The sequence below is a fragment of the Balaenoptera musculus genome, chromosome 15 (genome assembly GCF_009873245.2).
Source record: "Balaenoptera musculus isolate JJ_BM4_2016_0621 chromosome 15, mBalMus1.pri.v3, whole genome shotgun sequence".
NCBI lineage: Eukaryota > Metazoa > Chordata > Mammalia > Artiodactyla > Balaenopteridae > Balaenoptera > Balaenoptera musculus.
In genome coordinates this window covers 8,485,129-8,501,677 of record NC_045799.1, presented here as the reverse complement: position 1 = coordinate 8,501,677, position 16,549 = coordinate 8,485,129, and the positions used below count along the sequence as shown (strand labels likewise).

Sequence of the window (16,549 nt, the reverse complement as noted above, 5' to 3'; positions counted from 1 at the left end):
GAGTGTGTGTGTGTGTGTGTGTGTGTGTGTGTGTGTGTGTGTGCGTGCGCCGGGGGCAGAAGGTTAAGATTAAAATCGGGTTAAGAAACCTATCAACTAAACCGAGTAAGTGGATCTTGTTTGGATCCTGACTGCAACTTACCAGTTGTCAGAAGACGTTTCTGAGACAACCAGGGAATGCAGACAGACATGGAGGTCAGTTATGAGAAATCGTTTTCCGTTTAGTTAGGTGTGATCAGGAAAAGCCCTTATCTGTTAGAGATACTGAAAAGTATCTGAGGAATGAAATTAAATCATGTCTAAGATTTGCTTTAAAATACTCAGGAAAGGGGTGGGGAATCACAAAAGGTCTGGCAAAGTGTCGCTGGCGAGCGCATGGGGACTCATTATACTAGTCTATTATTGTGTATGCCGAAAACTACATTTATAAAAAGTTAAAACAAATCAGAAAGCAGGGACACAATAAAGACCAAAGCCCAAGACTGCAAAACACCAAATCTATATTTACATCCACATATAATAACATAACTTTAAGCTGAAATATATCATAAATAAAACAAGTAATGTCTACGGTTTGACAACTTAAGTATCAACAATTAAAATAAATCAAACTGGAATGAAATAAATACATAAACAAAAATCCAACAGATTGTACCTCTATTATATGTACTGGTGTCTCAAAGAAAAAAAAAAAAAAAACACAAAACCAGTAGTATCCCAATAGTTAATACTGATGGACAAAAAAAAAAAAAAAAAAGAAATATTTTGGAGTACAAGGGCTGTGGAAAGAAAAAAAAACTGATATTTTTATGCACTCAGAAATGTGGTTAAAAAGGAGAAATCTGAAAGCCCCCAAAAATTTCAGCATAACACAAATTGACTTGTTTTCAAATAGATTTGGTGATTTTTTTTTTTAAATACAGATTTAAATTTCAGCCCTCTATTATCATGTATCCCCTTTTAAGATTTATATTTATCATCACAGCAAGCTTTCTGTAACACTCATTGGATTAGGTAAGGATCAGGTCAATCATCTTGCAAATGTGTTAATCTTCAAAAGTAGGCTATAAAAGTGCAAAACTATGAAAACAAACATCTAGATTATGTACATATGGCTCAGCTTGTGAACAGGAAGAAAGGTAAATAGTGTACACTTTCCTGATACAAAGCACTTCATCACGATGCCAGCAGACTGATCTCAAACCAGGTCTCCCTTTTCACCTGGGAGTTAAGACTTTTCTATTGAGTAGGCGTCATGTTGCATAATGAAAACAAACAAAAAAACATCAGGATTCTTTGAGGACATTACCCTTGCTCTAATGGAGAAGGGCAGGGCAAGAAAAATTAACAGTGCAAATTTACTTTTGAAACAGTTTTCTTAATAAAGTATTTTGTGGTCGCTAAACCCAGGTACTGCAGAATACACTCAGCCATGGACAGCGGATTAAGAGAACAGAAGTTTAAAACATCTAGTAAGCCAGCTGGTGGCTAGCCTCTCATTAAAACCCAAATTGCATGTACACTGAGAAAAACGCTGCTGCTTCAAAACAACCAAAAATGGGAAGACAACTGAGGTCTCAAAACAGATTACCTCTCCCCTGAGTACCAGAAAACTCAGCCAGCACTCCTGCAAAATCCATGTGTCTGTAATTAACCTGAGTGTGTCCACAGTTAACCCAAATGCCAGACACACCAAGACTTCCAAATGCAAACCTAAAATTTACCCCCAAACTTTCATTTCTTTTAAAATTGTTTCCAATATATATATAATTCACATGTACAATTTAGTGTTTATATTTTTATATGTGAATTTAGGCAAATGCCAAAAAAACCCAGGAACTGCCCAACAAAAATGATTAATTTGATAGAAAACAAATTTCAGTAACTCCACATACGATTTGGTATGCTTACTGAATGTGTGGCTGGCCTACAGAGGAAATGCTTCCCTGTAGATACACGCACTTAAAAACCCCACGAACCATGCCATTCCCTCAGAAAAGGGCTGCGGACCTGGGTCCTTCTCAGATGACGTACTGAAGTTCGCAGTAAAAGGGCGCCCAACTCAGAATGGCTGATCTCCGTGCATGCAGCACATATTCATAGGGGGTCAACGCTTCTGTTAACAATTCTGTTAAGACAACAGACCGTGGAGGATTTCACATAATACAAATCATTGAGAAATTCTTTTGTAAAAAACATACATTGTGAATGAAAAGAGGACAAGTAGCAGAAACATGCTCAAAGCGAGGAGCAACGTCAGAGGAAAGAACACGCACAGTTCTCAACAAGCAGGTTTACAACGTATATTTACAGTTTTACCTGAGGTGCAAGCGTTATATACTTTCTCCCCATCCCACCCCCCAGCCCAAATGATTTCTTTTCAGCAGCGCTCAAGTATGCAAAAAAACTCCACTTCTTATTTGGTCAATTCTAAAAAAAATATTATTCAGGGCAAAATAGAGATGTCCGGTCTCCATTTGTGTACAACCCAACTGTTCCAACTATAGTTTTTATTGCTATTTGGTACAAAAGTTAACAGAACAACTTTACAAAACCGTAGTGTTCCTTATATGTTATATGTACAGTACAATCACAGCTTATTTCAGTAGCTTTCACCATCTGCTTTTTCAAAAGATGAACTAATTCAATTTCATGGAGAGTACACATTTATATCCATCAAGACCTAAGGGGGGGGGGGGGAAAGGTTTAAAAATGATTAGGATGAAACTAAATACAGTTTACAAAAATCTTAAAAAAGAAAAAAACAAGTATAATAAATAAATAGAACTAACGGGATCTAGAAATGCAATGGGTTCCATTTAAGCTTAAATTTTGTGACCAAAGTCTCAGGAGTCTAAATAAATAAAAGCTGCACTATTTAGGGGATGCTAATATATACTTAACAGTGGTTTAATGAAGATGATTTAACCAAGAACCAGAATTTATATCAGACACAGTTGCCAAAGGCAACTGCCACCTGTAAGAAACTCTGGAAGTTTATACCCTATGAAAGGGGAATTCATGGCACGGACCAGGGGTTTTTAACAAAACAAATGACCTAGAATAACCTCCTCCATGAGAAGGATGGTGCATAAAACATGTGTAACAATATTTGTTCAGCCAACATCTATTGAGTTTTATGGCTGAAATTCCCAGCGATGGGCCAGCCACTGAATGAAGGAGGCTCCTCCTCAGCTTAGCTCGGAGTGGAAGCCCGACGCACAGGTAAGATGGGCACAAAAGGGTAAGAACCACAGCTCAGACGGAACACAAACAGGGAAGCCCCAGTTCCCGGCAAACATTCTGCAGAGATGATATGTGAGCTGGTCCTGAAATCTCAGAACGAGGTTGTTTGGCAAAGAGGGTGCAGGAAGGATGTTCCCGGGGAGAGAGAAATGCAAGCAGAGTAGCCCAGAGGCTGCAGGAAGAGGCCGGAGCTGGGTAAACAGGACGGTTCCCATCTGCTGTTACATGCAGTGCAAATAATCTGTTGCTTACAACCTATAAATTTTCTGTTTTCATGTTTTAAGGCAGAGTGGATTTAATCTCATTCCTGTGATGACACCAGTCTCACACCACTGGCATCACCTGAGCGGGAGAGAAGGATGTAGAGCTGCAGAGGCTGATGGGCCCCATGTGTCCCAGTGAAAACAGAAGGAGAAATTCTGCCCTGGTCCATGAGCCTTTATCTCTGTACCTAGATCTAGCAGGTGCTCAGTCAAGAGTCTGCTCCATGGGGATATGGGGGTGGTTTGACAGGACAAGAGTTATCTGGGAGGGAACTAAATCGGTCCATGAGCCCCAATCTTTCCATTCAATTTATTGTTAAAAGCGTCCTAGTGTGACTCTCACACAGACATCATGCCCTCTGCCCAAACTTGGAAGTAACTAAACTAACACGTGTACAACTCCAAGAACACTGAGGCTTTGGGGTAGCTACCGTTAGATGCATTTGCCATGTGAACCAAAAAGTCGAAATAAACCTACTTGCTCTGTCCCACTCCCCTCCCCCAACAGATAAGGATTCATAAAGGCTTTGAACAAGTTCTTAAACTGGAGGGTTGGGGCACAGGCCTTGGACTGTGCAGACCTACGACCAAAAGTAGGCAGCGTAAGGCGCTGGGCAAGTTACATAATCCAAGTCTCAGTCTCCACATCTGTAAAGTGGGCACAGGACCTCCTAACCCAGGGATCGGCAAACTTTTTCTGTAAAGGGCCAGACAGTTAATAGTCTCGGCTTTGCAGGCCATGAAGTCCCTGTCGCAACTACCCACCTCTGCTGCTGTGGCACCAAGCAGCCACAGACAATACGTAAAGGAATGGATGTGGCTGTGTGCCAATAAAACTTTATTGACAAAAACAGGTGGCGGGCAGTTGGCTAACCCCTGACCTGATGCTGTAAGAAGGATTAAATGAGCTCATGGCGATAAAACACTTCACTCAACGCCTGGTATGAAACAAATGCTTAGTAACTTCCAGTTGCTATTGTTGTTTTCACCATTATCATCGCCGCTGATATGCAGAGACCGGGAGGACTCTGTTTTAAGACACTTCAAAATTCAAATTAAAAGCAATTTTACTTCGTATTATTATATTGGATAAGCTAGATGGTTTATTTTCAATTAAGTAAAATCAATACATTATATGTGCTCACCTTTCATCCCCAAAATAGGAAATCAAGTTTTTTTGTCATTTGGTCGATAATGTGCGTTCCCAATAAAATTCTCATAGTTCCTCTTCTGTAGCATGCTGCTAGATAAGTGTTGATAGGACACAGGCCTTTTTCCTGATTGAAAACAAAAAAGCATAAAAGGGCATTTAGAATTAAGTTCAACAGTTAGGTAAGATGTGTGTGGGTTGTTAGAAGTCAATTTTCAAAATTCCTAACTGATAATGTGACCAGAACACATAAGACGCATACATGTTATAAAGTTACTTACAAGGTGAAATGTTTTTAAATGCCATGAGGACATTTCTTAGCACAGAATTTTAAGTCACTAAAGCTAAAATTATCTAAGTGCTAGGTGGTCATTAGTAAAAATTAAAAAGCTAAAAGGAAACAGCAGCATAAGTATTTTAAACCTTTGTGTATCATGAACCAAAACTGTGTGGAGGAGGAGGGAAAAAAAGACTGATTTACTTGCAACACAGAGCCTTTTCTCTTCAAGTAAAGACACAGTTATGACTCATGTCCATTTTAAGTGCCGAGGAGGGGGAAAAAAAAGGGACGCTTCTAATCAAAAGTCTGCAAAAATTCTCTCTTCATCAGAATTTTTATAAAAGTCACTGGAGTGTATGAAAGCAATTGTTTTTTAATTTGCTGTCCCTACCAGATCAACTGGCATCAAGCCATCCTTGATAGAGCATTGTCACCACGCACAATCTTTAATTTGAAATTAATACAAACTGAGAGGTTCAAAATGGATTTGTCCCTTTGGGACGGACAAACCTGCAGAGCTTATGTCTGACAAAGGAAGGCATGGTGGTTTCATCACGTTTTCCAAAGGGGACAGGTCCCCACGACACTCTGATCTACTTTTTTGCAGGCACAGGTATGTGTCAGACACCTCTATGAAACTGTCATGAGTTGGCAAGGGCATTAAAGACACCAAAGTATCTATGAGCGTAATGGACAATATGGGGAAAAACCGTGCTTTTTACAATTCACTTAAATACTTAACAAAGGCTGAAGGCAGTACAGTTCTGTAAGCCTGAGCATCAACGCTGTTCAAAAGATGCTTTAACCAGCAGTTCTTAGCCTTCTGCACTGGCGGATCAAGGGTCCTCACGGGTATTTACTGAGCACCCCTTGCACCGCCCTGTGCCGGGCACCTGACAGGGCTGCGTATCAAAGTTATATAAAACGCATTTTCTGCCCTGAGTGAGTTCACAGTTTAGTAGGGGTGGTGAGACATGGACAGAAGTACCCCACCTCCGGGCTCCCATCTCCCAGGCTGGGCTGGGCTGGAGCGCTAGACGCAACACACATGCGCAAAGGAGAAAACTAGACCGTGATGAAGTCAGGTGAGCGGGCGTAAATGACACCTGACATCAGACTCCTGGGTCCTCAAGCGCTTTTCATCATCCTCCCAACCAGGGAGAAAATTAAATTAAAAGAGCAAGATTTAACACTGGGGAATAAGCTTTCGTCCTGCAGGGCTGAGCTTGGGGGCCCCGAACCACTGCCCAGCCTCGGAACGTCTCGCCCTCCCGGAAGCCCCCGCCTCAAGGATGCCCACCTTCCAGCGCCGGCCCGGCCGCGGGGCCCACGGGGCCGCAGGGGAACAGGGCTCCGGCCGCAGCGAAGGGCTTCTGCGCGGGCAGCACGGCCGCGTCCGCCTCGCCGGTGCTCAGGAAGCGGGGCCGCGCAGGCAGCGCGGTGGGCGGCGGGCACGCGCACTCGGGGGGCAGCAGCGACGTGAGGCCGCGCACCACATGAAACTTGGGGAGGTCGAAGGGCCGCCGGTAGTGGGGGCCGGGTTGGTCCCCGTCGAGAGCCGGCGCCCCGACCCTCGGCCGCTTGGCGAGCGGCTCGCCCGGCTCGGTGCCGCGGCCGCAGAAGTAGTCCCGGGCCGGCGGTGCCCAGGGGCCGTCATTCCTGGGGGTGTGGTCGCTGCAGCCATTGAGGGCGGCGCCCGGGGCGGGCTGGGCCGGGGCCCCGGCAGGAGGCTGAGGCTTGGGCTTGGGCTCCAGCCGCTTGGCTTTATCCGCGGCCGGGGCCGGGGTCGCGCCGGCTTTGGCGAACATCTCGGAAGGCGGCTGCCGGGCGGCGGCCCCCGGCCCCCCGAGGCTCTGCGACGGCCGGTGGGACTTCAGGTTGCTGGGGGCTAAAGTGCTGGAGTCGATCCCTGAAGTCAGAGGGGCTTTGCCGGGCCCCGCGGGGGTGGGCTTCGCTTTCTCGGACGGCAGAGGTCTGGGCTGCGCTGGGAAGGCGGGCCTGGGCTTGGGCTTGTACGGATTCGACAGGGGAGGCACATCTTTTCCCAGTAAAGCTGGGGGGCATCCGGTCCGTCGACTTCGAAGCAGAGACTTGTTCCGACAGTTTCTGTGGCTGTCAGGGTTGTACTTATGCTCCAGTCTCTGGTGCATCGTTAGAACCTCTGGATAAAATGTCTTGAAGGTGCAGAACGGGCAGGTGGTACTCGTGGTCACACTTTTACCCAAAGAAGCTGCCGGGCAGCAGTGGGAAGCCCCGAGGGATAAGTTTAAGGGTTTTTCCTGACAGTCTGCGTCGACCTCCGCTTTCTTCTCTCTGTGGCCGACCTGGACGTGATGGGCCACCCGGCCGTCTGGGTGAGGGGCCACGTCCACTTCTGTTCTGCAGGTGAGGTTGTGTGCCTGAGGTTCAACTGCTGATCTCTTTTTTAACACGTCCAAAGAAGCAGGGGCAGGATTTTTGCTCAGTTTATCAGCACTGTCATCAGCTGCGTTTTTACTGAAATCCTGAGTATCTTTGTGTACTGCTGAGAGGACAGCACTGCCCAGAACGTTCTGAAAGGCAGGGGCCATCCCCTTCAGTTGCTTTGCAGGTGAGCTGCCTTTAACATCTTTGGCACCATCAAAACATCTTTTCAGATTTTTGGTTTGCGCACTGTCGGCGGTTAGAAGTGCATCTTCCGTCTCCTGGTTTTTCCCCTCGTTCCTGACTTCAGCAGCGGCATCAGCCTGCTTGTCCTTGTGGTGTCTCTCCAGGTGATACCGCAGAGAGGTCTTCTGGGCTGCAGCATAGTCACAAAATTCACATTTGTATGGTTTTTCACCTAAAACAAGAAATGTCACTCTATTACAGAAGTTTATGAAAGGCATCGAAACAAATAAGACAGAGAAAATGGGGTCCTTTCCTTTTCCCTTCCTATTAATCTTCACATCCAGGATCTGTCATGAGTTGTTTGCTTCATCACGCTTTCTACCCCAAATGTTTGAAAATGTGAACACGTCTTTAAAAAATTAAAAAGCACACTTTAAAATTATCTCACTTAATCTTCATAACAGCCCTACAGGAGTGAATATTATCCCACTTCTACAGCTAAGAAAATGGGAGCGCAGAAGAGTTAAGTAATTTGCCTAAGGTTGTATGCCAGTGAGCAGAAGAGATGCAAATTCAAGTCCACACAGCATCCTAAACCATTATGTTACAGCTGCTTCTACAACCTAAAGAAAAGATTATTGGGAATTCCCTGGCGGTCCAGTGGTTAGGACTCCGCGCTTTCACTGCCGAGGGCGCATGTTCAATCCCTGGTCGGGGAACTAAGATCCCACAAGACGTGTGGCACGGCCCCCCAAAAATTAATTAATTAAAATAAACTTAAAAATAAATAAATGATTATTAAATATATTCACTGCATTCTAAATCATAAAAATTCATGCGAAAGAGCTGTGGCATTAAAAAACGTTAAAGAGGTTTTAATAAGATGAGAGTTAGGATAAAGAAGTGAGAAATTAACTTCACAACAAAAACAGTTCAAGTTACAATGACACTAAAGGAATCAAAATGACAGCTACAATCAACAGACTACACATATATTCTTAAGCTAGTCCAAGGATCTAGCAGAATATCTGAACAACACAACAACAAAAAAAAATCAGACACAGAACTACATCATAATCCTCTGAACTGATACATGCTGTAAACAAATCTAAGAAGTTCCTTACCTGTATGTGTTCTGAGATGAATATTGAGGTAATAATTTGAACGGAAAAACTTTCCACAATAACTACATTCTCTTGAGGATGTAAGATGCTTTATTTTTCCTCCATCATCATTTTTATCTTAAAACAGAAACAAAAATAATTCATGTAAGAAGATGGCTCAAGTATGTGAATAGGGCGAGCTGACTTAAAGATTCTTGATAGAAACATTTTTGGAAAGTATAAAATAATTTTTATATTAGGTGTTGGCTAAAAACATGCCAAATGTTGCTTTGAGGTTGCCTGCAGTATTAAAGCACGTGTGCATCAGTTTTTTTTCTGAGCACAGCAGAGTTCACTGTTAAAGATTCAGTTCTTCATCTGCCTCAATCACAGGACCATTTCATAGATTGAAACCAACGGGCAGCTGTCCGCTCTCCCAACAAGTCTGAGACACGCAGAACCTGGCAAACTCAAGGTGGACCTGCACACGGGCTGGAATAACCAGCTTCTTCAGAATAAGTAATTTAGAAAACCCGAGCCAATACAAATCGCCGACCACCAGAGGAAAAGCTTTTTATCTTAAACTTAAGCAAGTTACCACTAGAGGGCAGTGAGCACAACTTAATCTTTACAGAAAATTAGAAAGCTTGGCCCTGGGCAAACACCTAGGAAAGTTTGTCAAAATTTAGCAACGTTTTTGGAAAGCAGGTTGTATTATCCACAAGCACTCACCACGGGCAAAATGTACCTGACAACTCAAAATCTGTCCCCAGATGCCACGGGGTTGAACTTTAAACTTCACTCTCTGAGGCCTGATCAGGACAGGGGAGTAAATGAAGGTCCTGGTGGGGCCGCTAATGAGAGAGAGGAGGACACAGCAGCCCTCCCAGACAGTCGTGCTGCAGTTAAAGTACCGGCTCGCCAAATATGGGCGTTAAGTTCTAGATAAACCTCCTCTTATATTATTAAATTATGTCATATTACATACATCACAGTATGACTACAACAGAAGTCGGGTCATCTCTTTAAATTTAGCATAACTTGTCCTTTTGCCTTGAAAAACTGTAATTCCCTATTAAATGGCCTCTTCCTGGCTCCTTCCACATTCCGCAGTCTAGATTATAGATTTCACTGATTTTAAAAAGCAACTTATTAGTAAACCACGGTGAGCCTCCAGGTACAATAAAGACAGGACTATATAGGGAATTCCCTGGCAGTCCAGTGGTTAGGACTCCACATTTTCACTGCCGAGGGCCCAGGTTCAATCCCTAGTCGGGGAACGAGGCACTGCCAAAAAAAAAAGACAGGACTGACTATAAAATCTCTGTCACCCCTAAACTTCCCTGAACACAATGTGGCCACCTCTAAACCTCCAGACACTCTAAGACAGCAGAGACAACCCTTGATCTAAAAAGGTGTCATGAAGACTTTTAAAAATAATTTACATGAACAACTATTATTAAAGCTATTTATAGCTTAAAGTTGAAAAACAATAAAGATAAATTATTTACTCTGCTTTCTGATCTTAAAAGTAAATCTAAAGAAAGCCAGGCTGATAGTAAATAACAATAAAATAAATCTAGACTAGAAGACCACATCATAATATTAATTCATGAAAGTCCATTCCCTAACGTAGAATGCCCAGCTCTCTTTCTGACAATCACACCCAACTTTGTAGCTGGGCTTGCACCTCACTGCAATTTCCTACTTCCAGCTATGTGTCAGGATTTACGGTATGTTGCATCATATCCAAAACGTTATGAAACGCCTTTATTCTAACACAAAGGGCATGAAACCTCCACATCTACCTGGTTCCTGCTCCTTTAGCACCACCTGTGATTTTGCTGTGCTGCCCTTTAAAGGACTTTTTATAAATAGGCAGTTGAAATCATCCTTGGGAGGTGGAAGACAAGGGTCAATGAACCAATTCTGTAAACAGGGAAATCAGGGCAAAGAAAGGTTAAGCAACACGAAATGGGTCACAGAACAAGGCAGTGGTAGAACCAGACTCAATGCAAGTCTTGGCGCTCCCAGCTATCATGGGCTATTCTATCTGCCTGCCGACTGGGCCCAAGTTTTCCACCCAGTTCTGCCCACACCACCTACTGGCAGAATGTGACCGGCTAGCTCATGTCTTTCAGGGCACCAGGGCATCTATCTCACAGGCCTAATCACCTCCCCATTACTGCAGGCCCACGAACTGCACTGCCACTAAGAGGAATCACTTAGAAGACTGGAGGGCTGGTTTAAAGTCATGTTTATGATGTCATTAAGACACCATAATGCGTTTTCTAGATTTCTGAAAAATGAAGATTGTAAGCATGCTAAGTGCTAGGTTTCCTGTCTCCCAGGAAACTCTAAACATGCTAAATATTTGAATGAAAACTGCTGCTCTCACACCCATCCTGTGATCAGAAAAAGAACTGGGCACCGGCTTCAGAGAAGATGTATTATCTGGTCACATTCACCCTGGATCTCACACACGGGGTTCCTAGAGACATCAACACAGTCAAGTTACAATGCAAGATGCCAGCATATGTTTAAACCCAAGACCAGTCTGTAAACGATACTGTTTCTCTAAGACTAATTCATGTTCTCATCATTCCCGTGTTGATTATGCAGGGGTTTATTCACTGTTCTCCAGCAGCAAAATCCTCTATTCAAAGAAAATATTATTAAATGGATAGAGAAGCTGTGGTTTACGTGAAGATGGGCACGACCTGAACCACAGGTGGAATCCTCTGCCCTAGGTGATGCCCACCAGGACTCAAGAGCCCTAGATGATGCCCACCAGGACTCAAGAGATAGGTCAACAGGCCCTCAGCGATGGCTTCCGTTTCCCATAAACGCCATCAATCAGTACATTAAAATTTTGACTGAGCAAAAGTGAGATCTTTAAATCATCTTTGGTGTGTTCACATTCTCTTTCCTTTACAAATTATTTCAGTGACTGAGCTGACTGTGAATGAATACTTGCCCCCAGACACGAAGGACAGGGGACCAGGCAGCACAGCACCAAATGGCCTAATACTCTTTCTCTGGTTGACAACCATTCCCAGTACAGATCTGTGCCCACAGATACCCGTTTGGAATAAACTTGTGAAAGCTGGCCCTTGATAGAAAGGGAAGTGCACTGCATATAAGGATAACTTGTTTTTCTAGATTAAGATCAGAAATGCTGGGAAACTGTAAGGGAAGGCCAGCATCTCTCAATCCTGACACTACTGGCACGGGGGGCCTGCCCTGTGCCTGGGAGGACGTGTAGCGCATCCCAGGCCTCCACTCACCGGGTGCCAGCGGCACACACACAGCCAACACAGTGGTGATGACCAAGACTGTCTCCAGACACTGCCAGACGTCCACTGGGGGCAAAATCGCCCCAGCCAAGCAGCGCCGATGCACGAGGTAAAACCATGTGTGTCCTGGGGCTTCCCTGGTGGCGCAGTGGTTAAGAACCCGCCTGCCAGTGCAGGGGACACGGGTTCGAGCCCTGGTCCGGGAAGATCCCACATGCCGCGGAGCAGCTAAGCCCCGTGCACCACAACTACTGAGCCTGCGCTCTAGAGCCCGCGAGCCACAACTACTGAAGCCCGCGCGCCTAGAGCCCGTGCTCGGCAACAAGAGAAGCCACCACGATGAGAAGCCCACGCACTGCAACCAAGAGTAGCCCCCGCTCGCCGCAACTAGAGAAAGCCCGTGCGCAGCAACGAAGACCCAACGCAGCCAAAAATTAATTAATTAATTAAAAAGTAAAGATTGGTTTAAAAAAATAAAATAAAATAATGTGTGTCTCTTGTTAGCAAAGTATGAAATCACATCACTTTTAGAACAGGAAGAAACCTCGATGAGCCTTTTAACTCCACCCTATCGTTACAGAAATGAGAAAGTGAAGGCCCCGAGAGGCTAAGGGACTTACAACAGGGGGATGACACCAGACACAGCCAGGACTCAAACCCACCTCCCCACCCCGATAACCGGCCAGTGTCCTCTGGCACCGAGCAGAGGAGGAACAGTGCACCACCCAGCAGCTTACCCAGGTGGAGCCCTTCTGGAAGCCCATCCTCGGACCCGTCTTCAGAGCCACCTTCTCGATCGATGGCTCCGTTCTCCTCCAGGGTGGGGGGCAGGTCCGGAGAACAGGTCCTCGGCTGCCTGCCGTCCACTGACATGGGCGGCGACTCGGCATCGGCCCTGCGGTCCTTCTTGTGCACCCGGGAGTGCAGGACCAGCTGGTGGTAGGTTCTGAAGGCTTTGCCACACTCAGAGCAATGCGTCGGCTTCTCTTTGTTACTGGCTAACTTGGGGTCCGCGTCCACGGAAGGCACTTCACCGGTGGGGTGTCTGGGCTTCTCCTTATCTTGTGAGAGACCTGGACAGCCGCTTTTACTTGTCTTGGACTTCCCAGAACCTTCGGGATGGCTTTTATTCGTGTTCCAAATTTCCCCCAGCTCTTCTTTGTCTGAACAGGACTCGTCGTTGTCAGTGCTCCCCTCCTGGCCCGGCTGCTCCTTCACCTCTCGGCACACGGCGACCTTCCCTTTGGTGGCCAGCTGCCAGGCTTGGTAGGTGGTGAACGGGTCCAGCTGAGGTATCCATTTGGCCGGCTTCTTCGCGATCTCAGGGTGAGATCTGGGTCTTAGGTTTAAGAACTGCAGCAACTCTTCCCCCGGAGATGGCATTCCCTCCTGCTGCGTGTCTGTCTGTGAGCTGCGGGTACCGGAAGCAGTGTCTTTGGTGTGCATCTTCCTGTGATCAATGAGACTTTCTTTATTTGGAAACAGAAAGCCACAAACCATGCAGATCTTGTAAGGAGATGAGACGCTCTCGGCCGCGTGCTCCTGCACCACCTCGTTGATGGTCGCCGGGCTCTCCAGGCCTGGCTGCGGTCTGCTCTTGGCCCCCGACTTGCCAGTGTGCGTTCGCATGTGATTCTTCAGAAACCAGGGCTCCTTGAATCTTCTGCCACACACGTTACACCCGTAAGTGAAAGAGTCCTTGTGTTTCTTCATGTGGATCTCAACGTCGAAGGCGACTCGAAACGTCTGCCCACACACCTCACAGCTAAGTTCTTCGTTTTCCTTGCAATTCTTATCCTTTGGAGGTTCTGTTCTCACCTGAACTTTATCAAGGGGACTCAGATACTCTGCTTCAACACGCAGAACGGCGGGCTCACAGAGGATAGGCCGATGTTGCATTAAGACGTGTTTATTGAGGTCTTCCGAACGTGTGAAGGTCTGACTGCAAAACATGCAGTCCAAGGGCATATACCCTTCTATCTGGATTATGTTTTTCTCCTGCGTGGCTCTGAACGGAACAGCGGCGGTCCCTTTTATTGTCATGGCATCATCAATCTCCATTTGGGTGCCAAGAGAATTGCCAATAACTTCTGGTCCATCCATATACATCAAGAGGGATTGAGTTGGCATGTTTCCTGTCTCTTGAGGATTGTATATAAAATTAGAATCTGGGTGAGGAATCTCTGGAGTTGGAATAAGGCCACTTGTAAAGACTTGTCACTCACACGCCCAGCAGCCCGAGGCTTCAAAACTAAAGCAAGTATGTTATAAAAATTCAAAAGAAAGTGTATATTCCTCTGACTTCTTATCTTCAGAAGTCTCAGGAAGCTCAGTGATAAAAACAATCACTGGATCTTTCCACAAACCAGGCAGACAGACTCCCCAGTGCTCGGATTCAGAGACGAGTCAGCACAAGGCATGAGTTCTCTTTGTCTTCATCAAGTGAGTGATTCAGTTGAGCAAGAAGTCAATTCCAGCAACCTGGAGACAAGGGATTTCCAAAACCTAGAGGAAAAAAAAAATAGAAACGGCTAGCTCCAGTCAGAGAAAAGAGAAGGCTGGCCGATGACTCACAGTGGTCCTTCCCACGAAGCACAGAATGTACCTAATTCAGCTGCTTCGCTTTTAACTAATACAGCGCATCCTGTTAAACAAACGCGCTCGTTAATTAAATCATTAGCATTTTATCCAATCAGTACCCTTATCAAACTGCCAGAAATTCATGCAGTTAAACTCAAAACCTGGTACTTTAATGATTTAAATCTAAAATGTAAAGTTTCAGGACAGAAATTGTCCATTTCAGCTGACTATGTTTTAACTGCCACTAAAATGTATCCTTACAAACAACCTGTATAAGTATAGAGACTATAAGAACTGTAAAAAATAACAATAAACACTAAAACACTAAAACAATAAAAAATAACAATAAAAGCACTTTAGGTAAAATTTCAAAAGCCAGAGCTTCAAACTGTCTTACAGACAAAACATACAAGAAACACAAACGCCTAAAAGCACACTCAAAGATCAGCCATACCTAAGTCAACAACATAAGCACAAGACAATGGGAACCTTTCCTAAAATCCCCATTCAAGAAACACACTTCAGAACCGTTGCTCCTCCTGGCCAAGCAGAACCTTGATATTGATGTATTTTGGTTCACTGGATATTCTGGCCCTCATTCCACTGCCCAAATCCCAGTTTGCTTTTAACAGCGTCAGGCAGGGTAGGGCTTCCTTGTCCAAACAACAAATAAGGAAATACATACACTAAGCTACTCTGTGAATGTACACATTTAAAATAAAATCCTCAACATAGCTGGTTCAACATGGCTTAGTGTTTCAACAGAAAATAGATCCTCTCATTTCTAATCCACCTTTCACATATGCACTGGCCAGGTAAAAAATGCATGAGTTGATTTAACTCTACAGGGTCCGATTTAGAAGCTAATTTTCACTCTTGGAGAAGAATTAACCTCTAAAGCCAACGCCCTCCACCTTTAAGGCAAGCACAGGAATTGTTTTTAAATAGTCCCAACCCCCCTTAACTGAAGTCAGTTAATTCTACCCAAGAAAACAAAAAGACATGCAAACTATTCCCACCACAGTCAACGTTATATTAAAAAAAGCACACAACTTTCCTTCTCTCCACTTCCTCAAAGAGCAAGGGCCTGTAGGCTCAGAAGAGGAGGAAACATTTCTTCCACTTCTTTACGCTCAGAGAAAGAAAATTCTCATACTCCCTGTTATCTTTAGTTTTGAGTAAACTACATCTTTAACATGAAGCTTTTCTAAATAAGACTGCAGATCAAAGTTTAGGGTACAGAAAGAATGGACTCAAGTGTTTTCTCTTCATTTCTTAGTCTTTTACTGCAATCACAGGGGAGGATGAACACACGGGCTGCCTACCGGCTGCTGGGCAGGACAGAACAGAACTCTCCAGAGACCCGAGTTCCAGTCCCGGCCAAGTCACAACCTTGAAGCTGGCACCACCACGTACCTCACCTTTCTCTGTCTACTTAATGAGGGTGGTTAAATTACAGGACCACTTGCCGGGTTCCAAAACTCTGTGGTCCTGGGGTTAGATCTACATTTATGGATAGACATACTCAAAAGAATATTTAATGATTATGCTAATCAAGATGTTAAATGATATTTGGATCTGTGATTGATAATTCAGGTTTCTGTGTAGTCATTTACTCATTCAACAAATATTTACTGAGTGCTAGTGTCCCAGGTAATATTTTAACTGAAGAAAGTAACAGCACACACTCTAGAAAAGCAGTTCTCAAACCCGACAACACTGTTTTCACTGGCCAACAGCTGAATGAGAAATAGAAAAACTGCTCAATGAGCTCTACACAAAGCTATGTGAATTAATTCCAATTTGAATAAAGATTGCCCTTTATTTGAGGTCCTTTCTACTTTTTGGTGCCAAAATACCCTTTTCATAAAACGAAAGAGTGGCAATAGCAGGCTTTTTTTTTTTTTTTTTTAATGTCCTAATTTGGCAAAATCAAAGTCCCCCAGGTCAGACCTCAACATTATTATTTTTTTTTTTTTAAGAAATTTGACTAGTCTGTGACATTTTTAAGTTTGGGGGAACTCCACTTTTCTATAAATAAT

General features: G+C 44.5%; 1 protein-coding gene across 3 annotated transcripts in view; it reads right to left on the bottom strand.

The window, feature by feature from the left end:
- Positions 1-265: 265 nt before the first annotated feature.
- Positions 266-16,549, bottom strand: part of ZNF217 (zinc finger protein 217) — a 28,543-nt gene continuing 12,259 nt past the window's right edge. For all 3 annotated transcript variants that reach the window (XM_036825827.1, XM_036825830.1, XM_036825828.1), the window contains exons 2-6: positions 12,665-14,432; positions 8,653-8,769; positions 6,240-7,760; positions 4,655-4,786; positions 266-2,683 (exon numbers count right to left, since the gene is read on the bottom strand). In XM_036825827.1, coding sequence (XP_036681722.1) covers positions 4,677-4,786; positions 6,240-7,760; positions 8,653-8,769; positions 12,665-14,057 — 3,141 coding nt within the window. In that variant the 5' untranslated portion in view covers positions 14,058-14,432 and the 3' untranslated portion in view covers positions 266-2,683; positions 4,655-4,676. The remainder of the gene's footprint in view (positions 2,684-4,654; positions 4,787-6,239; positions 7,761-8,652; positions 8,770-12,664; positions 14,433-16,549) is intronic.